Source organism: Macaca mulatta, chromosome 10 (assembly GCF_049350105.2).
Source record: "Macaca mulatta isolate MMU2019108-1 chromosome 10, T2T-MMU8v2.0, whole genome shotgun sequence".
Classification (NCBI taxonomy): domain Eukaryota; kingdom Metazoa; phylum Chordata; class Mammalia; order Primates; family Cercopithecidae; genus Macaca; species Macaca mulatta.
This window is the reverse complement of record NC_133415.1, coordinates 57,960,894-57,986,130: the sequence shown is the minus strand read 5'-3', so window position 1 is coordinate 57,986,130 and position 25,237 is coordinate 57,960,894. Positions and strand designations below refer to the sequence as shown.

The 25,237-nt window shown below is 37.3% G+C and overlaps 1 protein-coding gene and 1 non-coding gene across 2 annotated transcripts in view; both read right to left on the bottom strand.

Moving 5' to 3' along the window:
* LOC144329451 (putative ankyrin repeat domain-containing protein 20A2) overlaps nucleotides 1-25,237 on the bottom strand; it is an 82,770-nt gene that overhangs the window by 52,011 nt on the left and 5,522 nt on the right. Inside the window, exons 4-8 of the mRNA XM_077949111.1 lie at nucleotides 21,447-21,553; nucleotides 20,251-20,388; nucleotides 17,509-17,564; nucleotides 10,640-10,670; nucleotides 7,921-7,990 (exon numbers count right to left, since the gene is read on the bottom strand). Coding sequence (XP_077805237.1) covers nucleotides 7,921-7,990; nucleotides 10,640-10,670; nucleotides 17,509-17,564; nucleotides 20,251-20,388; nucleotides 21,447-21,553 — 402 coding nt within the window. The remainder of the gene's footprint in view (nucleotides 1-7,920; nucleotides 7,991-10,639; nucleotides 10,671-17,508; nucleotides 17,565-20,250; nucleotides 20,389-21,446; nucleotides 21,554-25,237) is intronic.
* On the bottom strand, nucleotides 18,707-18,813 carry LOC144332485 (U6 spliceosomal RNA). The gene has a single exon (XR_013400391.1). It is a non-coding gene; the product is annotated as a U6 spliceosomal RNA (small nuclear RNA).

Sequence of the window (25,237 nt, the reverse complement as noted above, 5' to 3'; positions counted from 1 at the left end):
CATAGTATAGAGAACTTTTAGGGTAGTGAAACTGTTCTGTCGATAATATTACAGTAATAGATACATGTCATATCATTTATTATACAGTTATCCAAGTTCACAGAATGTACAGCATCAAGAGTGAAGCCTGATGTAAACTATGAACTTTGAGTGATTAGAATGTATTATAATGTGTCAATGTAAGTTCATCAGTCATAACAAATGTACCACTCTGGTGGAAAATACTAATCATGGGGGAGGCTATGCATGGGGGAGGCACGGAATATATGAGAAATCTCTGTACCTTCCTCTCCATTTTGCTGTGAACCTAAAACTGCTCTAAGAAATAAAGTTACTGATTTTAAAAAGATATTCTCAACTGGGCTCAGTGGCTCATGCCTGTAATCTCAGCACTTTGGGAGGCAAAGGTAGGGGATCACATGAGGTCAAGAGTTCAAGACCAGCCTGAGGAAATGAATTCAAGTCCAGTCTGGCCGATATGGCAAAACCTCTTTTCTACTAAAAATACAAAAATTAGCTGGGCATGATGGTGGGCACCTCTAATTTCAGCTACTCGGGGGGCTGAGGCAGGAGAATTGTTTGAGCCTAGAAGGGTTTCCACCATTCCCTAAGGAGAGTGGTTCACTGTGTCTAAAGTGTTTATAGAAACAGTGTGGTTACTCTGAATAGCTGCTTTCCTTCTAGGAGTCTGGATTTGGGGTACATGTCGGGGAGAGTAACCTCCATAGAAACACTTGGGTACTTAGTCTCTAATGAGACTCTGGTACTGGTAGATATCACTGCACAAATGTTGTCAAAATGTGAGCCTGGGAGAATGAAGCAGATCCTGGGAACTCCACAGGAGAGAACTCCTGGAAGCTTGTGCCTGGTTTCCTCCAGACTTGACACGTGCACATTTTTCCTCTACTAATTCTGCTTGTCCCCTTTCTTGTAATCAAGTAAAGATCTGAGTATGATTATTTCCTGAGTCCTGTGAGTCTTTCTAGTGAACCACCAAACCTGGGGGTGCTCTTGGGGAACCTTGACACAAATGCATTGTGTAAGATTTTTATGAAGTTGATATGATATATGTAACTGTAATCAGGTGGTTATTTCACAGAATAGCTTTCCCTAATCTGTTTTTCTTTTCTTTTTTTCCCTTGATATTTGACTTGGAAAGTCTTATATTTCTATATCTATCCAATCGAATAAAGCCATAAAAGGAATAAATGAAATGATAATGTCAGAAAATAATGTGAAATAAGCAGCAATCCTATTTTAACTGAAGAAAAAATAGAAAATTTGGGTGATCGACAATATGTTCTACAATATGAATGTTTCTAGAAAAAAACGAAAAGGTGGTCAATTTTCTGCAACGGAAGTGGGCTTAATTCCTTTTTATAATAATTGTTCAGGTCAGGTGCAGCGGCTCACACTTGTAAATCCCAGCATTTTGGGAGGCTGAGGCAGGAGGATCACTTGAGCCCGGAAGTTCCAGACCAGCCTGGGCAATAGAGTGAGACCTCATCTATTAAACAAACAAAGAAACAAAGAAACAAACAACAACAACAACAAAACCTTCAAAAGAAAATTAACCAAGTGTGGTGGTACATGCTTGTAGTCCCAGCTACTTGGGAGGCTAAGGTAAAAGGTGAAAGGATCACTTAAGGCCAAGAAGCAGAAGTTGCAGTGAACCAAGATGGTGCCACTGTACCCCAGTACCGGCAACAGAAGGAGACCCTGTATCAAAAATAAATAAATAAATAATTGTGTATCAGGTCAGAGGTAACCACACAAAATTGTAGTCCCAGCTACTATAGGAGGACTGCTTGAGCCCAGGAGTTCAAGGCTACAGTGAGCTATGAATGCACCAATGAATAGACACGGTATTCTAGCCAAGGCAACATAAAGAGACCACATCTCCTATAATAATAATAATTGATTAATTAAGTCAAAAAGATGAAAGAATTGCATCCAAACTGTAGGATGTGTTATCCACCACTTCCTGTGAACAGATTCTTGAGGGATAAGAAAATATTTGAATAACTAAGTTTGTGCATGAACACATTAAGGTCAAATACCCATGACATTATAGTGTGTGTCTGTGTACTAGAGACAAAATGTTCAAAAAGCAATTTAATGAATATACATTAAATAAAAAACTGCCTTCATTAAACTGAGATGATCTTCCCTCAACGCATGAATACCTTCAGAATTCACATGTGAAGCCTTAAATACAGACCAAAGATTTGTATATAATTACTTAAAGTTTTGAGGGTAATTCTTGGCTTCTTCTTTTCCTTGCCTAGGACAGCAACATGACAGAAATATAATGAGGAAAATAGGAATATAGGATTCCTAAAACTCAGTTTACATTTCAATAGTGACATTATGTTTCAAATGCCTGTACCTAAAACAGAAAAGCATGGATATAACTGTAAACACGTGGGCTGATGAGGAGAAAAGAGACCATTAAACAGATGAGGAAATCAAACCTGAGGGTATCAATGTCAAGGCTGAGGGTGAAGGTACAGAGTATTTTCACTCAACACATCAGAAGCATTGCTGCCAGCACACCACAGATAAATTCCCCATGTCCTGTTGCTGAGGAAATACACAGTTGAGATGACAGTTCAGGTGAACATGCAATTCACCTCTCATCAAAGACAGTGTTCTAAATTGATCAGCTGGGATACACACTTATGAAATCACAGCTAAATAAAATATTCATTTTTCCCATGACCACATGGGCTACTGCAGCACTTACATTTCTCCTACCCCCTAGTTTGCCCTTAAATTACAGCTCTTTGATCCACTCATAAGGCGGTCCATAAAACCATCACATAAACCATGTAGAATCAGTTAAAAATATCAAAATATTTATCAAAAAAGAAAACACTGAAATACCACAGACTTGCTGGATATGAATACACTTTTATATTGCAAAATCAGTGCAGTATTTATTGAAAATGAGAAATTTGGTATTCACAGAATGAATTTTATAATATGATTGCATCTAAAATTAACTAAGTTTGGTATATTATCTTACATTGTAAAGGACATTTATGAAACAGCTATCATATCAAATAACTGGCTGTCTCAAAAAAAAATTAGCCAAAGCATCTATATGCAACGTAATCACATCTTATTCGCTCATGTCAGTGAAACTTCTCTCTCTGAGGCCTGACAGTTATGAAGTGAAATGAGCTGCTGCAGTTTACCCCAAGTCTAGCACTCCCTCCTGCCTCCAGTACTCTCCACAACAATAACCTCTCTTGTGAGAGTGTCTATACGCCAAAGCAACTGGAAGTGACTCATCTCAAGTTTACTTGGCTTTAACTCCCAATAACCAAGCAAATATCTTTCTTTCCTCCCTCCTTGTCCTTTCACAATCCCTCTTCCTTTGAAAAAGTGATTTTTAGATCTGTCATCCTGATGCTTCCCTTCCTAGCTGCTTTTTATCAATCATTGTGACCACTGTTGTCATCTGTGTTCAGGAGTAGTATACACCTGTAATCTCTCTTCTCATCTCATTCTCCTTCCCCTGTGGCTAGAATCATGCTCAGAAATAAAAGGAAATTAATGCTTTCCCTGGATTCTGTTATTTTTAATATTGTTCTCCAATGGTTCTTTTTCCAGATTTCTCTAAAGGAAGGCTATTCCCTTGTTATTCAGGGCTATGTCCAAGGACCAGCACCAACATCACCTGAGTACTCATGAGAAATGCAGAATCTGATACCTGCTGAATCAGAATGTGCACTTTCCAGAAGCTCTTCAACTAATTCATGACAATTTGAATGCCCTTTTCTACACTGATTTGCTTGCATATTGGTTTACCCTAATTGCCCTGTTTGGCCTAGTGTCAATTTCTTCCCTACTATGTCCCTGAATTTAATACTACATTATAAGCCATAATGTTTCTAATGAACTTTTAATCAGGCAATACCATCTCTACTTAATGTCTTCTCCATAAATCACCCAACACTATTCTTTTGAACTATGTTAATTTGGCCTATATGATACTATCCCATGAATTTACACCATTTTCTATAAAACTAAATTATAGCCATACATGGCTGACCATTTATGGTGATATTCATCTATGGTAGATAAAACCCAGGTCTATCTGGTAAAGTACTTCAATCCTTAATGCCTCCCCAGTAGTGAGGATGACAGCAAGAGTAGGAAAATGTTACTCTAATTTGCTGACACATTTTCGTACTGGAAGCTCACTTTATCTTGTTTCCTATTTCTGACACCCTGTTCTTCCTTCTTCTACAGATCAATTTGACTTTACCACCTTCCATTACATATACCTGCATATGCTTTTTAAAATTTATTCCGTGTACACTCTGCCCTCTTCATTCTTTCTTTCTCTTTTATTCATTTCCTCCTCCTTCTCTCCTGACTTACCCCAGTTTTTAGAGTATCTTAAAATGGAACTCAGAACTCAGCTCTTTCAGTGGTGCTTCCAATAGAATCAATAGTGACCCTTGGTTATCACCATTTTAATTCTCCTTTACTTATTATAGTTAATAGGACACTTTCTTTAGCTAGTAGACTATATTAGTGCTCATATTCTAAAAGAAACATTCCATTAAATGACTTTTAAAAAAAATCCAGTTCTCACCTTCTCCTTTTCCTTTTCCATTGACTATTTCATTGCCTTTTTCATGGGAAGGTCCAGGTAAAGGCTGTGACACATACTTGGGGACACACTTCTAAGGAAATATCAAGAGTTAGTTTCCATTTAAAAAATTATAATGAGTTGCATCAAGAGATTCTTATCATTCTCTTTTTATGAAACTGGGTCTCATTCTGTCAACCCAGGGCTAGAATGCAGTGGCATGATTATGACTCACTGTGGTCTCAACCTCCTGACCTCAGGCAATCTTCCCACCTCAACTTCCTGAATAGCTGGAACTACAGGTGCATAGCATCATGCCAGACTAATGTATTTATTGGTAGTTTTGTAGAGACAAGGCCTCATTATACTGCCCAGGCTGGTCTCAACCTCCTAGGCTCAAGCAAACCTTCCACTTCTGCCTCCCAAACTGTTGAGATAACCAGTGTGCACTAGCACACCCCGCCCTAATCAATTCCTTTAAATAAACCCCAATGTTGCCCAGACATGGTGGCTCATATCTGTAATCCTAGCCCTTTGCAAGGCCAACGTGAGTGGATTGCTTGAGTTCAGGAGTTTGAGACCAGCCTGGGCAACATAATGGGAATACATCTCTACACAGAAATACAAAAAGGAGTCAGGCATGATGGTCTGTGCCTGTATCCCAGCTGCTCAGGAGGCTGATGTGGGAGGATCACTTGAGCCTAAGAGGTGGAGACTCTAGTGAACCAAGATCATGCCACTGCAGTCCAGACTGGGGAACAGAGCAAGACCCTGACTCCCCAGAAGTTTCTATTTAAAATGTGAGAACAAAGAGAGATACAAATGAAAAACAAGCCTAATTGGTCAATGAAATATGAGCTTAAGTGAAGAAAGAAAAGAAACAACATGAAGTACCATAAAATACATGGAGAAATAGATCTATTATAGAGTGTTTTGGTCTTTCATATCCCGAATAATACTAATTAATATTTATGCTACAATTAGTTTATGTAAGTATTTCTGTGATAGAGTTTATTACTCTAAGACATTCAAGTAGCTAAATATGGTCATCTACCACTACCTTAAAGAACATTATTACAACAGAGGGAAACCTGGAACTTTTCATCAAATTTCCACCCAGGAAAAGATTTGGTCACCAGAATACTAAAGAGTAATGTATGGCTTGAAATGGTATATTTAATAGAACATGAGTTGAGGCTAATAAAACATTTAAGAAATGTTAATGTAATATCACAATGTGAACATTCCAGTTGAATGATACTAGAAAATATATCGTAACCCTCTTTGCTGCTGACGACCTATTTCTAATTTATTTCCTTTTTATTTATGGCATAATTTCTCAACATAACACATCAAAACTTATACACCTTTAAATACTAAGAAATAATACAAATGTAAGCAATATTTTCAATACAATATTTAATCATTAGACACATTAGATATATTACTTACAATATTCTATTATATAAAAATTCACTTGCCTATTTATTCAGACTAAACAACTATTAAGGCTGAATGTCTCCTGTCTGTAACCTCAGCACTATGAGAGGCTGAGGTGGGCAGAACACTTGAGCCCAAAGGTTAAAGACCAGCCTGGGCAACAAGACAAAACCCTGCCTGTTCAAAACTCAGCCAAGCATGGTGACACAGGTCTAATGTGACATAGGACAATAATTTCAACTACTTGGATGGCTGAGGTGTGAGGATCACCTGAGTCCAGGAAAGAGAGATCAAAGTGAGCCAACATCTCAACAGTGCCCTCCAACCTGGGGGACAGACTGAAACCCCATCTCAAAAAACAACAATTAAAATGCTTCTTACATGGAAGACTGTATTCTAGGCACTCCAGGAGAGACACAAATGTGTTTACTGACCTCCAGTAGCTTTTGGTATGCAGGAGCTTCCAATGATTATTTGAACAACTAAATATCAAAACTTCAAAATTTGAAACTTCAGAGTGTGATATAAGGACTTTGAGTGGTTATATTATTTTATTTCATTTTTTCAGATGTAGTCTAGCTCTGTCCCCCAGGCTGGAGTGCAATGGTGCGATCTTGGTTCACTGCAACCTCTGCCTGCCGGGTTCAAGTGATTCTCCTGCCTTGGCCTCCTGAGCAGCTGGGAACACAGGTATGTTCCCAGTTTATGTAAGTATTTCTGTGATAGTATTTCATGCCTGGCTAATTTTTCTGTGTGTGGGGTTTTTTTGTTTTTTGTTTTTGTTTTTTTTTTGTTTTTTATTTTTTTGAGACAGGGTTTCACCTCACTGGCCAGGCTGATCTCGAACTCCTGGCCTCAGGTGATCTACCGAACTCGGGTGATCTACGCATCTCAGCCTCCCAAAGTGCTGGGATTACAGGCATGAGCCACTGAACCTGGCCAAGTAAATATTTTCAATAAACTACGATGATAAAATTATGATGTTAAAGTCTTACTATATTGGTATTAAGAGTCTCTGCTTCTGGAACTGGTTATTTGCAGCAAAATATGTTATTCAATTAGATGAAGTGTTTTATATAAACTTTTCATGGACAACTCATAAAACACACAAAAATGCCTTTGCAATACAAATTTTGAGAACATAAATTTAAATGTCTACATTTCCATAATTTATATTTTTAAATCAGATACATTCTTGTTATGTTGCCCAGGCCGTTCTCAAACTCCTGGGCTCAAGCAATCTTCCTGCTTCAAACTCCCAAGCAGCAGGGACCACAGGTGTATACCACCACACTCAGCCATTTTTCTACAATTTTTAATATTATTTTAGTCACACTACAGAATAATATAGGTAGAGAAATAATCTCCCCTACAAACTATATGATATCAAAATAATAAGTTTCCAAGAAAAAGCTCTATGCTATGTCCTGGACATTTTCACCACCAAAAAGTACCAGAGGGGGTCCATGATTACTGCAAATCATTTGAACACTGAAGATTTATAGAGGCATAAATAGTATGAAAGTCACACTTCTATGATTAAAAAGTCAAAGTGTTACTATTTATCCAAATAAACCTTAACCAAATTTCATATTTCCTTTATTGGGGAAAGCATTTACTAATGCAACTTTCCTGTCACTACTTATTTTCCAGTTCACAGCTCCCACCCTGTCACAGTACTTGTCAATTTTTGTTAGTTACCAAAGATAAACAAATTTTTTGAATCAACTAGCCATATGTATGTTTTTCTCTGACCAACTTTCCATTATCATCATAAAACAATGACAGGTAAACCACTGCTAAACTTGAAAAGTAAATACTGTGCAAAACTAGATTCAGAGTGAGAAAATTAATTTTACAAGAGACCACTTTACCTTAGGAGCAACACTCAAGTCTTCGTCATCCGATGTAGGCAATGAATCCACACGCAGTTCATGGAAAATGCTTGAGACCAAAAACACACAATGAAAATGGGCAAGTTGATTTCTTCACAATTTTTATAACTGCCAGTTTATATCCAGCTTCCCTCTCAAACAAAAGACATAATCTGGGGAAGGGTCGGTGATCCATATATTAAATAATGATTCTTGATGCAATTAAAATATGGCCTCTGTTCTAAAAAGAGATTTTAGTTACCTATTTCTGCCTCCATCTGTCTAAATCTATAAAATATTCTATGAAAACTGACCTTGAGCTTTATAACAAATAGTGACAGTCAATATATTGGCAGAGCCTGACAGTAATTTACACGCACAAATTATCTGTCCTGAAGCTGAGCTTAAAATTCAATTAATGGATGACATAAATGTTGTTACCTAAACTGGAAGAAAACTGATGACTTAAAACAAGCTAGAAAGATCCACTGTCTCTTTTCCTTGACCTATCTCTCCTTAAAAGACTAATCTGCTTCACTTCAAAATGGCAGTCTTGATTCCTCAGCATGGAACCACTGAGGAAGGTCCTATTGCTTTCCTTTGCCCTAAATCAGTATAGGGAATCTCCTGCAATATTTGAAATGTATGAAAGCTAAATGTACAAAACTCAAAGAACAAAGGTGAATGTCCTCATTGAGAATACTTTTCCCAGAAAGATTAAAACACTAATAATTATAAAATCCCATTATTTTCACTCTATAGGTATTACCTTATTCAGGTCCACATAAGCTAACAAGCCCTTAAAAATTTTCGTAGATACTCAGACATCCAAGGAGAGAGACTGCAGGAGAAACAGAGTCCTGGTAGTTGTACCTCTACTTCTCTAACTACTATCTAAATATCTTTCTTCCTATGGGCACCCACTTTCAGATTCCACTACTGCAGGGCTCCATAGAAGTCTTCAATCTTCAACTCTTCAGTCTATGAAAGCACAGATTCCGGAAGGGATGGCCTCAAATGACCAGGAGTAACAGATCTCTATATCCCTCATCCTAAAAAGCAAGCCAACTGGAGTCTCCATCACCTTCCCCCAGCACAGACACACTGCCAACTACCCAACCGAACTCCATGACTGATTTACCAGACAATCATGCCCCTGACCCAGCCTACTTGGACGTGGGAAGGACATCAGTGAATTGGGAACAGAGGCAGAGGTAAGGAGGCACCTGCCCTGTACCACAGATCTATGTAGTTCAGCAGTCTCCAGCCTCTTAGTACTCCAGGGTCTCTAAGCCACCTCTCTGTAAGTCAGGATGGAAGCAGATGATACCATATTTCTGTCTGCTGCAGACACTCCTGCCAGTGTCTCTAAATGTTTTAGCATATTTCAGTAAAAATCGTCAAGTTTGTCAGTCCTTGATAAAAAAAAAAAAGCAAACTTTTTATAGCTCCCTTGAACCTTCTATTGTAATGTGCCTTTGTAGATAATTCCCAAATTTCTTGTGTCTTTCATCTTTATAATTTATCTTTATCAAACTTGTAATAAACCCCAATATCTTCATCTCTTAGTGAAGACTTCATACTCCTACACAATCCAGTGTTGTTTCTCTTCAAACGTGCCTTTCCCCTGCTCATTCCATTATTACCTACTTCCATTGGGTTCACCAGCTAATTCCATTCTCATTCTATCCACTGTGTGCACCAGACTCACTCCTGTTTCTACTGGGCTTTAAAATGAGTTCAAATCTCATTTCTGCCAATTGCTATGTCTAGAAAAAGCATTAATCTCTTTGAGCCTCACATTCTCTATCTACAGAATCACTTGACCGGAATATTCAACACAGGTAAAAATACTAGGAGGTATTTTAATTCATTCTAAGATTCCTTAACATTCTGTAATTCTATGTCCTCTTGATTCTGTCTATAGGAAAACTGGGAGTACATAGCCAACAGAATTGGAAAAAATAATAGAACAAAAGAAACACAAAAAAAGCAGAGGGGAAAGCATTAAAAATCAAGACAAGATTATAGAAAAGTCATGGAAAAAGAAACAAGACTTAAAAAAGTATTATGGAAGTCAACAGAACTCCTGGCCTAAATGGAAAACCACACTGGGAAGTCAAATCATTTCTCTCTAAGACTTGCCTAAACTTACTTTTGTAAAACTTCCAGTACTATGGCCAAAGCTAAGTAAGTTCTGCCCTAAAGCCTTTGATGGTAAAAATAAGATACCGGTTACCACTGAAATTGTCAAATTTATTAGGACAAACTCTTGGACTAACTACATGCTAACCATAACCTTCAATGAGAGTTTAAGGTATTTAAACTCTCATTAATTTAGGCATTAATTAAATTAATGAATCTGATTAAACTGATTCAGACCTATACCTTGATACAATGGCTGCACAGATGTCTATCAATCTATGCTGAGGAGCAAGGGAAGGGATTTGGAAGGCAGGCAGGTTGACGGTCAAGTTGTGGGCCAGCTACTTTGTTAACTATGGGATCATGAGGCAATCAATCAACTGCTCTAATCCATAGTTGTTTACTGAATGAACAGTAGGTTATAGGAACACAGATGTTGTGATGGCCTTATGAGATGATAAATGCATAGAACATAGCAGGATGTCTAGCCCAGAATACAACACTCAACAGATATTAGTTTCTTCCATTTCTATTTCCTTAGTTAACATAAATGTTTACGTCTATAAAATCCTACCTGACTGCAGATTCATCAGAACTTCCAACATCTATTAAAGAAGAAGGAAAAATGCATTTTAAGTCAATAATAAATGTACAGAATATTAAAAGCAGAAGAATGCACAGCACTGCAGGCCTGTACTCTAAAGTATTTGGGAGGATGAGGCAGGAGGATCACTTGAGGAACCCAGAAGTTTGAGACCAGCTCAGGAAACATAGTAAGACTCTACCATCATAAAACAATTGGGCACACTTTTGTGTATGCTTTAGATGCTGTTTTTGTTGTTGTTGTATTTGTTTTGGTTTGGTTTGGTTTTTTTAAAGCATAAGACTGATGCTTTCTTACAAAGCATTCCTTTGGGAGCATGCCTGGGACCTTACTAGAATTAACATTAATTATACCTATTGGTAAGTAATTAATGCAGTAAGAACTCTTCCCTTTGTATTTATTAGATGAAAAGAAGAATAAATTTATAAAAACGTAGTATCTACAAGTGAACTGCAGTATACAAGTCATTTTATCCAAACCCTATGAGATTGAGCAAAAATGGTATTGTTAGCAGAACAGGTGTGATGAGTCAACAGTGTCAAAGCGCATGATTTCTGGACCAAAATATGAGAGGCCATTAAAACAGAGTATATAGTAGTACCCGTTATCCACTATATGTGCAGAAAGACATACTGGACAGGGTTTTCTCTGCACTCACATCACAGCAACAATCATCAACAAAGAAGGATTCTGTGACCAAATGTGTGGAGAGATTTTCCCCCCAACAAGCAAGAATCATTCCTGCTGATGACACCATTCAATTCTCACACCCTATCTGCTGACACAATCAGATTTAATTTAATTTAGAGATTAAACTTTATCATAGATAGGTATGTATAGGAAAAAACAGTTTGTGATTCAGTACTATTCGCGGTTCCATGCATCCACTGGGGGTCTTGGAATGTATCTCCCACAGCTAAGGGGGAACTACTGCACTTATTTTGTTATAACACAACACAGCCTCTCTAGCTCTTCAGTTCAAACTGTTCAGTTTAGGATAAAACACCCTATTATCACCAGAAGCCAACAAAACATAGGAATCAGACCAGAAACAGGAATTCTTGCAAAGACCTTCCAGCCGCCAGTGGAGAAGAACTGAAGAGAGATCGGTGTGTTACTCTGGCTAATACTCTTCTGGGGAAGGTGCTGGGTGGTTTCCTTAGTTGTAGCTATTTGCTCTGCATTATGTATAACAAGGCCCAAATTCACCTGCCATTTTCCCTGCCACAGAAAGAACCACTGGAAACATCATTCCTTTAAGAGCTTATCCTCATTCAGAGAGAAGCTTAAGAAACACTGGGGAGGTGTGGCAGGCTGCTGGGCAGTATTATCTGATGTGAAAAATATATAGAAAGAAAACTATCAATGCCCTTTTACTACTAGAATATTCCAATGCGTCCCTTCTCCCAAGTAGGAGAAAAAAATTCTTTTTCGCCTCACATCAAGCAAAACTCCCTTACCATCCCTCATGACAGAATCTAGTTGTAGATGAGTCATGTCATCATAATGCAGGCTGTTGTCAACCTCATCCCTCAAAGGAAGAGGATCAGTGAGGAACACATGTATTTACCTATAGCTTTCACTGCCTGGTCTTATTTCCAAATGAAGGTAAGTATGACAGACTTAGTGATTCCACTTTTATAAAGTCCAACCCCTTGCGCTTGTCCCCTTCCATTGCTAGAGAGTCTATCTCTATCATAGAGCAAGATACTCCAGTTTGTGCCGTGTGGCACGGCATGTTGTCCTTTCCCTCAACCCTTTCTATTATGTCCCAAACATCTATATAAATCATGTTTTCTGAGTATGTAAAGCACATCTCATCAGCATATATCATTCTTTACAGTGATAAAGAAGCAAAAGAAAAACAAAGAGGACAGGGAACATCTTAAATGACTACGTTCAATTACCATGGAGCTTTAATTTTTTAACTGTTCAAAATGATATCCACTGTACTCTTCTGAAAATAATAAAACTATGAAGACAGAGTAAAGATCAATGGTTGCCAGGAGTTTCTAGGGAGAAAATGAGAGATGAACAGGCACAGTATAGAGAATTTTTAGGGTAGTGAAACTGTTCTGTCAATAATATTACAGTAATAGATACCTGTCATATCATTATACAGTTGTCCAGGTTCACAGAATGTACAGCATCAAGAGTGAAGCCTGATGTAAATATGAACTTTGAGTGATTATAATGTGTCAGTGTAAGTTCATCAGTTGTAACAAATGTACCACTCTGGTGGAAAATACTAATCATGGGGGAGGCTATGCATGTGGGAGGCATGGAATATGTGAGAAATCTCCATACCTTCCTCTCAATTTTGCTGTGAACCTAAAACTGCTCTAAGAAATAAAGCTGTTGATTTAAAAAAGATATTCACAACTGGGCTCAGTGGCTCATGCCTATAATCTCAGCACTTTGGGTGGCAAAGGTGGGGGATCACCTGAGGTCATGAGTTCAAGATCAGCCTGAGGTAATGAGTTCAAGACCAGTCTGACCAACATGGCAAAAGCTCATCTCTACTAAAAATACAAAAATTAGCTGGGCATGATGGCAAGCACCTGTAATTTCAGCTACTCGGGGGGCTGAGGCAGGAGAATCGCTTGAGCCTAGAAGGCGGTGGTTGCAGTTAACTGAGATCATACCACTGCACTCCAGCCTGGAAGACAGAGTGAGACTCCATCTCAAAAAAATTTAAAAAAAAAATAAAAAAGATATTCACTGTCTATGCATCCTAGGATCTCCAGAACAAAATTTAAAATAAATAAATAAATAAATAAATAAATAAATAAATAAATAAAAAGATGGCCAGGGTCAGTGGCTCATGCCTGCAATCCCAGCACTTTGGGAGGCCGAGGTGGGTGGATCACTTGAGGTCAGGAGTTCAAGACCACCCTGACCAACATGGTGAAATCCCATTTCTACTAAATACAAAAAATTAGCCAGGCATGGTAGTGCATGCCTGTCGTCCCAGGTAATTGGGAGGCTGAGGCAGGGGAATTGCTTGAACTTGGGAGGTCGAGGTTGCAGCGAGCTGAGATTGTGTCATTGCACGGCAGCCTGGGTAGCAAGAGCAAAACTGTGTCTCAAAAAAAATAAATCAATAATAAAAAATGAAAAATATTCACTGAACCTGTTATTATGGTATATTTAAGCAAGACTTGGTGACCCTAAAAATTAGAGATCATTAGGGATCAGAATAACACAGTGTGGTCATTATTTCTCAAAGTGAAGTATATAAAATATATAAAATAAGTTAATTGCATGCTTAGGCAAGACGATATTGATTAATATGATTGAATATTTTATCTCGTTTCATACTTCTAAACAGGGATTTAGCACAATATGAAAACTAGATTATCCATGTCATCCAAAAAAAAGACAATTTTATTCTAATTTTAACTCAGAAATTATTATGCTTATTTAATTTCACAATTTTACTGAAAGGCTAATAAGATAAAAAGGACAGATTATCATTACCTAACACTGCTATGGTAACTTATATACAAATACCTGTTTGTCACCAAAAGTCAAAAAAGTAACCAGCATTGCAACTTAAGATGGATCATACAAAAGAAATTACTACCAATTTACCTTATCTTATAATATTATGTGTTATTAAAATGAAAATGTAAAACAACACCAAAAGTTAAGTTGGGACTATAAGTGTTGTGCAGAGAAGATTTCATATAGCAGGCAAGAGACTGCCATCCTTAGAAAGGCCTGCACGCAAGTCTGGCCCTTGACTGGTGTTTAGGAAACTGGAATTGGGAGGGCTTCCACCATTCCCTAAGGAGAGTGGTTCACTGTGTCTAAAGTGTTTATAGAAACAGTGTGGTTACTCTGAATAGCTGCTTTCCTTCTAGGAGTCTGGAATTGGGGTACATGTCAGGGAGAGTAACCTCCATAGAAACACTTGGGTACTTAGTCTCTAATGAGACTCTGGTACTGGTAGATATCACTGCACATATGTTGTCAAAATGTGAGCCTGGGAGAATGAAGCAGATCCTGGGAACTCCACAGGAGAGAACTCCTGGAAGCTTGTGCCTGGTTTCCTCCAGACTTCACACGTGCACATTTTTCCTCTACTAATTCTGCTTGTCCCCTTTCTTGTAATCAAGTAAAGATCTGAGTATGACTATTTGCTGAGTCCTGTGAGTCTTTCTAGTGAACCACCAAACCTGGGGGTGGTCTTGGGGAACCTTGACACAAATGCATTGTGTAAGATTCTTATGAAGTTGATATGATATATGTAACTATAATCAGGTGGTTATTTCACAGAATAGCTTTCCCTAATCTGTTTTTCTTTTCTTTTTTTCCCTTGATATTCACCTTGGAGAGTCTTATATTTCTACATCTATCCAATCGAATAAAGCCATAAAAGGAATAAATGAAATGATAATGTCAGAAAATAATGTGAAATAAGCAGCAATCCTATTTTAACTGAAGAAAAAATAGAGAATCTAGGTGATTGACAATATGTTCTACAATATGAATGTTTCTAGAAAAAAATGAAAAGGTGGTCAATTTTCTGCAACTCAACTGTGCTTAATTTCTTTTTATAATAATTGTGCAGGCCAGGTGCAGTGGCTCACACTTGTAAATCCCAGCATTTTGGGAGGCTGAGGCAGGAGGATCACTTGAGTCCAGAAGTTCCAGACCAGCCTGGGCAATAGAGTGAGACCTCATCTATTAAACAAATAAACAAACAACAACAACAAAGAACCTTAAAAAGAAAATTAGCCAAGTGTGGTGGTGCATGCCTGTAGTCCCAGCTACTTGGGAGGCTAAGGTAAAAGGTGAAAGGATCACTTAAGGCCAAGAAGCAGAAGTTGCAGTGAGCCAAGATGGCACCACTGCACTCCAGTACTGGCAACAGAGGGAGACCGTGTATCAAAAATAAATAAATAAATAATTGTGTATCAGGCCAGATGTAACCACAAAAAACTGTAGTCCCAGCTACTCAGGAGGATGAGGTAGGAGGACTGCTTGAGCCCAGGAGTTCAAGGCTACAGTGAGCTATGAATACACCATGAATAGACACAGTATTCTAGCCAAGGCAACATAGAGAGACCCCATCTCCTATAATACTAATAATTGATTAATTGTGCATCATTCAAGTAAATTGTATAACTGGAGAAAAACATAGTACTATTGAGAATGTACTATAATAGTCTACTACTGATCATAGAGTCCTGTTTACTTGCTTCTAATCTTTTTCTGTGTTTCTCCTAAAACTGAAAACATGGTTCATCCATTAAAAGCAGTTCATCACAAAACAGGTCAAAAAGATGAAAGAATTGCATCCAAACTGTAGGATGTGTTATCCACCGCTCCCTGTGAACAGTTGGATTTGGTCATTAAGAATTAGCAGGACTAACTTTGTGTTTGTGTGTACACGTGTGAACGTGTGTGTGTATGTGCTTGTAAACTGTGTGTGTGTAAACTATGACAGATAAAACCATTTTGCTTGTGTAGGAATATGTAATATAATTTGTACTTCTCATGAAGGAATTGCTTTTCTGTCTTCTGTGTGCAGTAGCTGTCTTCAAAAAATAGTCTCCTATTTGTATGGGTGCACGCTGGTTCAGTTCTACAGTTCTTTTTTTTTTTTTTTTTTGAGACGGAGTCTGGCTCTGTCGCCCAGGCTGGAGTGCAGTGGCACGATGTCGGCTCACTGCAAGCTCCGCCTCCCGTGTTCATGCCATTCTCCTGCCTCAGCCTCCTGAGTAGCTGGGACTACAGGCGCCCGCCACCGCGCCCCGCTAATTTTTTGCATTTTTAGTAGAGATGGGGTTTCACCGTGGTCTCGATCTCCTGACCTTGTGATCCGCCCGCATCGGCCTCCCAAAGTGCTGGGATTACAGGCGTGAGCCACCGCGCCGGGCAGTTCTACAGTTCTTATTGCCATTTATTTATGGTACCAGAAAGGGATTGCTGAGTTCCTGGTTCTAAAGATAGTTACTTTCTTAGTGACACACATCAATATGTAATACAGTTTGCCCTTGAACAGCGGGGATTCACTTATATGCAGATTTTCTTCTGCCTATGCAACCCAGAGACAGCAAGATCCACCTCTCCTCTTCCACCTCAGGCTAATCAACCTGAAGATCATGAAGACCTTTGTCAGCATCTACTTATGCTTTATGAAAAGTCAATATATCTTTCCTGATGATTTTCTTTCTAACAGCTTCAATTCTCTGGCTTACTTTATTGTCTGAACACAGAATATAATAATGCGGCAAAAACAAAATAGGTGTTCATCAGCTGTTTTATGTTATCAGGAAGGCTTCCAGCCACTAGTGGGCTATTAGTAGCTAAAGTGAAGTAATCAAAAGTTATACTCAGATTTTCAACTGCACAGGGATCAGAGTCCCTCACCCCTACATTATTCATGGGTCAACTGTAATTCTTTATTTACTAAATATAAACAATTTATTATAAAACTGAAATAGAAGATCCATTCGTATAACAAGTCCAATTGGTTATAATGTGACTAGAGAGGAAACATACAACATACTAAGTTAAAAATCTTTTTCTTATTCATGCAAAAACATTATATAGGATTTTAGGGATCATAAATGACTTTTTTCAGACTATAATGTTTGAGATTATAAATGAGCTACAACTACCTTCTTAAATAAATCTGAATTTCAAACTAGTTAAATTTTAAAAATTAGTTTACATATGTATATACATATATACACATTCAATTTACACATATTTTTAAACTGGTCTTTTTTGATTAACACTACCTTAATCTTACATGTTACTTTTCATTTTCTTATCAAGAGCAGGACCACCAAGAGAAATAAGAAATTCACTATCAGAAGTCTTACCTGGTTTGTCATATTTAAGTATCTTCTTTTTATGTTCCAAAATTTGTTGTTTAATTCTATGTATACAAAAGTAATAAATAAAGTTGTTATTTTAACACTGAAATAAAAAATATTTACCAAACATATTAAATTCTAAAACCATTTAAGGCAATATCAGACCTAATATCAGAATTTTAATATCCCATACACTTCAAATTTTTAAAACTTACAAGCTTATAAAGCTTATAATTAAAGAATAAAAGAAAGGGAAGTACTCATAAATGGAGGGAGGACAGCTCAGTAAATTAACTCTAGTTAGCTGGACATCATGCAAAGTGTCCTGCACTCAGAATACATCCTCGCTCTGTAACCAATAGGTATTTTCTTTTCAGACAAGTTGCTTCTCATAGGCGCCATGGTTTCTTCTAAAAAATAAGGACTCTGCTACCTTAGGAAGATGTAATGAGATTACGTGTTTAAATGTTCAGAGAAATAGTAAAGCAATGGAATAATTTCTTCTTGAACTTGATTCCTGAAACCATTTTGGAATCCCAAATAAAGCTTGGTGTAGGTTCTAATATTCAAATATTGCAGTATTCAGAAGATGTTATTTAGTGCTAATTTTGGTTATTAGTTGTATTCATTGTGGCTTGTAATTCAGGGAATCTTACCTAATTCATAACTTACTGCAAAATTTATATATATATATATATATATATATATATATATATATATACACACACACACACACACATACATATATATATACTCATTAAAATGGATTACCTAATTGTCTCCCATCACTGAGTTCATCAATCACACCAAGGGCAGAAAACTAATAGGTGTCAAAACCCGGCTTGGACAACTACCACTCCTTCTCTACCTCCTCAAACTCTGAGCCAGCAGATCCATGCCAGGATGCTGGATCTCCATGGTCCTCTCCAACTAACAGACAAGACAGAACCCTGCTGTGATTGTTTTTCGGTTCCATGAAGGAAAGGCAAGTGGACATTTTTTCATTTCCAAGACATGTACTAACAACATGTAACATCCCCTAAATATTACTCAGCTCTGTTCTCCTTTCAGAGATCACTGGACATCAATATTTTCATAGTGATAATCACAATTTCAATATTGGGGGGTCTCCTGTTTTGGTTACACTCACACTGCTTCCTAGGAGCTATTCAACAAACAGTCAAATGACCTTCCTGGGACTATGCAAAATATGGAATGCTTTCTGAATCTGTGTGCCATCCCCAGGCAGCAGCCATGCTTATCTGCTCTGTATTGATCCAATTTTAAAATATGGGCTGTGGAAACAAGCACAAAGTCCTGTTTGATACACAAATACTCATGAGTCATGGATGAGGCTTAGCTCTGGTAAATCCAACTCACTTACTTTAGATTCTGAGAATTTTATTGAATGACTTCCTGTGAGGTGGAATTTTAAAATATGTTTAAAACTTGAGGAAGAGCTGCGAGTAGCCCAAGAGATTTTCATGATTATAGAGACACATTGCTAGAGGGGCCAACCGCAAGTTTGATCCCACTACTTGCTGGAAAGATAACATGGAACCTTCTGCTATCTAACCAAAGCTTCTACACAGGATATAAAAAGCCTCAAGGTACATATCTGATAGCAAAAGGGAAAGGGAACTCTGATCTCCCTGCAACATTGTTTGAACATCCCTGACTGTGGAGAACAATCCCAACTAATAGTGGTTAAAGAAAAGACAAACATGGCTTTCAAAGGATAACATACCGTGAAGGCCTAGGCTACGTCTAGCTAAGAGGTGGGCTCCAAATAAGATTTTTAGTGTAGGGCAAGCATCAACTTTCTCAGTATTTGTGTGGGTAAAGCTAGGAGGCCTAGCTGGCAGAGCAGGGTGCTGGGAACAATGACTGACCATAAGTACATAAACTAATAAACACCATAGCTTTGAACTCTATATAGGAATCACCATGAAAACTAGGGGGTCTGCATCAGTGAAGGCAACCTGGTGGCAAAGGTCAGTCATTATCAGATTGCAGGATGGGTTACAATGGCAGCAAAACAGCAAGCGAGTCCATGGAAACAACAGAATGATCAGAACGGCCTTTTTTCTCATTCTTCTGACTTGTAAAGAAAGATTGTCTTCCTTGAACTTAGGGAACCCCTAACCTTCTTGGAAAATTCAAAGAAGGAAGACACAGGAGACAGCCCGAGGGGACAATACAAGATTTTCTGCTAAATTGGACATTTCAAGACCCAATAACTAATTAGAAAAGTCAGGCCAGGCATGGTGGCTAGCATTTTGAAAGGCCGAGGCAGGAGGATTACTTGAGCTCAGGAGTTCAAGACCAGCCAGGGCAACAAAGTGAGACCTTGTCTCTACAAAATAATAATAATAATAATAATAATAAGAAGAAGAAGAAGAAGAAGAAGAATAGAAAAAGAAAAATAAAAAAAGAAAGAAAGGAAAGGAAAAGAAATCAAAGATGTGGCTCTTTTTATCCCATGCATGGGGATTATACTTAGAATAAAATGGACAACACTGAGGTCACTGGGAATAAAGGTGTTAAAAATCCTGAAAAAATCTTGCACTCTACTTTGAATTAACCTAGACTGCTGCTTGATTTCTGGCTAAAAGTAGACTAACTCATTGCTATTTCAAACCATCTGAACCAAACTATGAACTCTTATCTAATTATATAAGATAGAGTAGTTGCAATTATTTTAAACTTCAATTTAGTATCAACTGGTTTTTTGACATACACACTTACTTTGTCAAATGATGAGAAGCAGCGTAATCTTCTGCATCTCGTCCACACATGTCTTGAGTGAAGACATTAATATTTTGCTTAAGAAGGATGTTGACAATACCTGGTGAGTCACAGTGCACAGCAAGCATGAGGGCCGTTCTAAAATAACAAAGAAATAACTCCACTCAAGAACTTTAATAAAGACTTTTATAAACAGTTAGTTTGAGACACTTTACCAATTTCATATCCATCTGTCAGTGTAGACGTAATAACCATTTGCATGTACTAGCTTGGGTCTATAAGCATCTAGGGTGCTCAAGCGTTCATCTTTGTAAATTATCACCAAGGCTAAAAGAAACGGACAGCAGGGAAGCCTCTTGTCCCACTGGCGTGTGACATAATACAAGTTGATAATTTATAGTCCTTTGATGGCCAAGAAACTGTGCTGAGGTCAGTCATCTAAAGTAGGCAAAGATTTACATGAAGATTTCCCCATTGCTTTCCTACTCTGATATATTGTAATTGTAATCAGCTAGGGGTCAGATAAGAGTTATCTGCGGGCTGAAAACAACAACAACAACAATAATAATAATGACAATAGCAGTAGTCATAAACTAAAAGTCCACATTTTAAAAATTAAAAAAACTGCCAGGTGCAGTGACTCTTGCCCGTAATCCCAGCACTCTGGGAAGTCAAGGAGAACAGATCATGAGCTCAAGAGATCGAGACCATCCTGGCCAACATGGTGAAATCCCATCTTTACTAAAAATACAAAAATTAGCTGGGCATGGTGGCGCACACCTGAAGTTCCAGCTACTTGGGAGGCTGAGGCAGGAGAATCGCTTGAACCTGGGAGGTGGAGGTTGCAGTGAGCCAAGATCACACCACTGCACTCCAGCCTGGCAACAGAGCTAGACTGTATCTCAAAAAAAAAAAAAAATTAATAAAACTAATACAAAACCCTTTAGCTAATAAAAGATTACAGTAACAAAAACATCCGATTATAAATAACAAATCTCATAAGAGAAGATTAATCCTACTATATACTGTTCTTTATGTGACTCAGTCTAAATATTTGTGGTCTACCTGATTATTTGTGGTGACATTTTTCACTGTATGCCAATAATTACACTAATCTTATTAATATTTCTGACTTGAGTGACTGTTACCACTCTAGAATACGCAGGCTTTTATTTTTTAAAAAAGAACTACTGTACCGTCTCAGCCTATCAACGGCATGTACACTTGCTTTGTTTCTCAATAGAAATTCCACCATTTTCTCTTTCTTGCAAATAATAGCGAATAGAAGTGGGGTATTATTGTCCTATAAGACAGCAGAAAAAATTAATAATTCACAAAATTACATATTTATGAACTGAACTGAAAATCTTCTCTAGGATTCTTTGAACTTCAACATACAATATAGAAAGGAAGTAAATGAAAAGCAGTCCCCTCCTTCTCACTCCTCTGCGCTTTCTGATGTGCTGCTCTTTGCTTTGCAAACAACCCTCCTCTGTCTCCCCAGATTAACTGTGGTCATTGCCAAAATTCACTGTAAACTTTTACAGTCCCAAGAATCCTTGCCTTGATCACAGCACTTAGCATGCTACATTGTAATCATTTCATTGTTTCCCTCTGAAACCAAGAGCTTCTTGAGGGCAAGGGCTGTATCTTTTGTCTCTATAGCCCCAAAACCCTAAGACATAGTAGCAAATATTTTAAGTTTTTTACATAAATTAATGAACTAAATTATTCTCTCTAAAGCAGTGTTTCTTAAACTATATTCCAAAGAATATTTGCTTTAGCAGAAGTATAATACCCCAAGAGAAAGACTCCATGACCTTCTGCATTTGCGAAGTATTACAAAATTGTATCTTACATCCAATAATCAATCCCCATTTCACAATACTATTTGTGGCAAATATTAACATTTAAGGAATTAAGAGTTTCAGAGAAACAGTTGCCAGAGCTTCCCAATACAGGTGGAGGATTCCTCTGGGTGGTACAAACTTGCTTGATTCACTTCTATCAGTGGTGTCAGGATGCCAGACGCCAATGTCAGGCACTCCTGCTCCAAAGGGGTCACTATGGAAATGAACTCTGAATTAAGAGAGATTGGCTTCAAATGCACTTATTTGCCTTATAAATAGTCCATGGTTTTTTTCCTAATACAAGAGAATAGATTTTTATCTTTACTGTTAGAAAGCTCAGTATGTTCTGTGTAAGAGAGACAGGTTTAAAAAACTTAAGAACAAATATTTGAAAAACCAAAGCTCAGTAAGAAATACTATTCTCAATTATAATGATAATCCCAGGACACTAATGCAGCTCTACTTTTTAAATCCATTTTTATTGGCTTCCACTTAAATGGCTATTTAAAATTATTTTTCATTTTAGGCAAAATATAAATCTGAAATAACAGCATAATGGCTTATCAATAAAAGTTCTCATACTGATCCATATGAATTATTTCTGGCATAATAAAACCAGTAAGTCACTTGCATTTTTAAAGGAGGGTGCTGAGGACAAAGATATAATATCTGCAATATTCATAAATTATCCAACTATAACCAGCAATAACCTAAAAAGGCTTCTAGGCATTCTTATGGGCAGATAATTATTTCTGGTATATATAAAGAAAAGGAGTTTTTAAAACTTCTAAATTCTAAAATTCAACTCCATAACAGAGGAATTTACATACTCCATAGACTATATATTACAAACAAATCTACACACTGACTTCAAAATCTTGAAATCTTCATCAAAATATACTATAACATAGGAGTTGTAAACTCAAATACTTACAAGGACAAAGGAAGGTTACCAGAGTAAGGGAAGTACTGAGGTGGGCACAATAGCAAACTGGAGAATACATGCCTTCTATAAAGGCGCAATCTCTGCACAGCAGACCAAACAGTGATAGAAACTCAGGAGACACCAGATTTGACTTTTTGGGATAAGCCTGAAGTCCAGATTTCTACACAAGTCTTCTAAATTTTACATGTTGATTCAACTTATAGAGGAAAATAAACAAATCTGTGTACCACATTAGAATATAGCCCTTGCTTTTTTATATTTACTATAAATGCATTATGAAATGGTTGTGTATAATCCAAGTATTTGCATGTAAAGTATTTTCTTTCTCTAGTATCATATGTTTTACCAAAATATGAGGTGCTTGTATATAATAAAAATTGCTAAAAAGACTCATAATACCTGCTTCAAGAATTTTTCTAACATTTATTCATTTAAAATATGTTTGTATATAATTTTCCCAGATTGTTAACCAAATAGATCATTGGTTCATAGGACTGCTAAAACAAATTATTAAAAGAATTCCTATTTGTATTCTTATTAACTTCATGGATTTCAGTGTTTAAAACTGCCATTTTGGTTATGATAAAGCTCTATACAACTAACAAACATACTGAGATAGTTCATAATACAACTTCAACTAAAAAAAAAGAGTTTAGGATTTGCTACTATTCTAATTGAGAAAGCCCAACTTGTAATGAAAATTTGTTGACACATAATCACCTGCATGGTGACTAAGAGACAACAAATCCTGACAGGGTCAGCCCCTACTTATTGAAAGATTACCCATAAGCAAATTTCTAAAGACTCTCTGAATGGTAGTGAATGATTCGTGGATGGAAGGAATGGTGTTATTCTGTCAGCTGAGGGATGTTGCCAATAATATTTCCTTTCACTTCCCAGTCACAGATGTAGAGAAAGACAGATAAGTCAGGGTAATATCATCAAACAGAAGAACTTTGAAGGATGTGGCACCTATCAAATGCCAAGTCTTCTAGAGATTTCTTACATTTTTGAGATATAGAAATTTATATATTGCACTTATCTATTCTGGGATTCTTAATCAGGAGTGTATCCGAACCTTGAAGGTTTTTTTAATTGGGTTTTTTTTTTTTTCCTTTTTCTACAATTGTTGTTAGAGACCAGAGTCTCACTATGTTGCTCAAGCTGGATTCAAACTCTTAGACTCAAGCTGGAACTACAGGAACATGCCACTGTGCCCAGCTTCAAGTAAACATTTTTAAACATGTTCAGGCCTTATTAGGTCTATTACATCAAAATCTTCAGGGGAAAGACTATGGTTGTAGATTTTTAACAAAATGTCCTCAGGTCACTGTAATGCCCAATTCTGAGAATTAGTGTAGCAGACAATCACTTCAGTCACATCTCTCACCCACATGGCTAATGCCCTTTATCAGTCAGAGATGTGACCAAAAAGATAAAAGGGTAAGAGATAGAGTCATTTATTAAAACTCCAGTAAATTTTCCTGGGTATGGCTAGAACAGGGACAAGTAAACTCAAAATCCCACTTGATTTTGCTATTTATAAGCTCCTTATCTCCCACTTTTCCACCAAGACATTCTAGATTTGAGAGGAGTCTTTAGACTCTTATCTAAGTGGCAGTTTCTGCCAGGATGGGCAATAAGTCAGTTAATAATTTGTTCCAGCTTCTGCTGAAGTTTTTCTCACTTCGTCACCACATATTCACTGCCAATCTGGTTTCCTCAGAGTCCTCCTAAAATTAATCTCTAGGCGAGTTTCAACTCACTCACTCTCTTTTTCAAACCGAAAATTATTAGACCCAAAGCTAAAGAGCACCTTGTTTCAACACATAAACTAGAAGAACAACAAACTAAAAACAACAACAATAACAACAACTCTTCCTCGCATTTTCCTTCATTACCTGATTTCCAAGTGACCTGCATATTTCTGATTGCTCTCCTTTTCCCTTCCCATTTTTCCCTGAGAAATGATACGTCAGTTTTTCAGAAAATGAGCAGCAGCAGCAACATGTCCATTTATTGTAAGTTGCTTTAGTTTTGTTTGAGTTTTAAAATAAAGCCTATTTCCAGGGCATATTTTCTTTCCTGTGTTGTTTTACACTAATTAAGGAAAAAAAAAAAAAAACAACACCCTGCATAGAAAAAAAGTTGAAAAAGTTTTACCTTTAACAAATTTGCAAATATTTTCCAA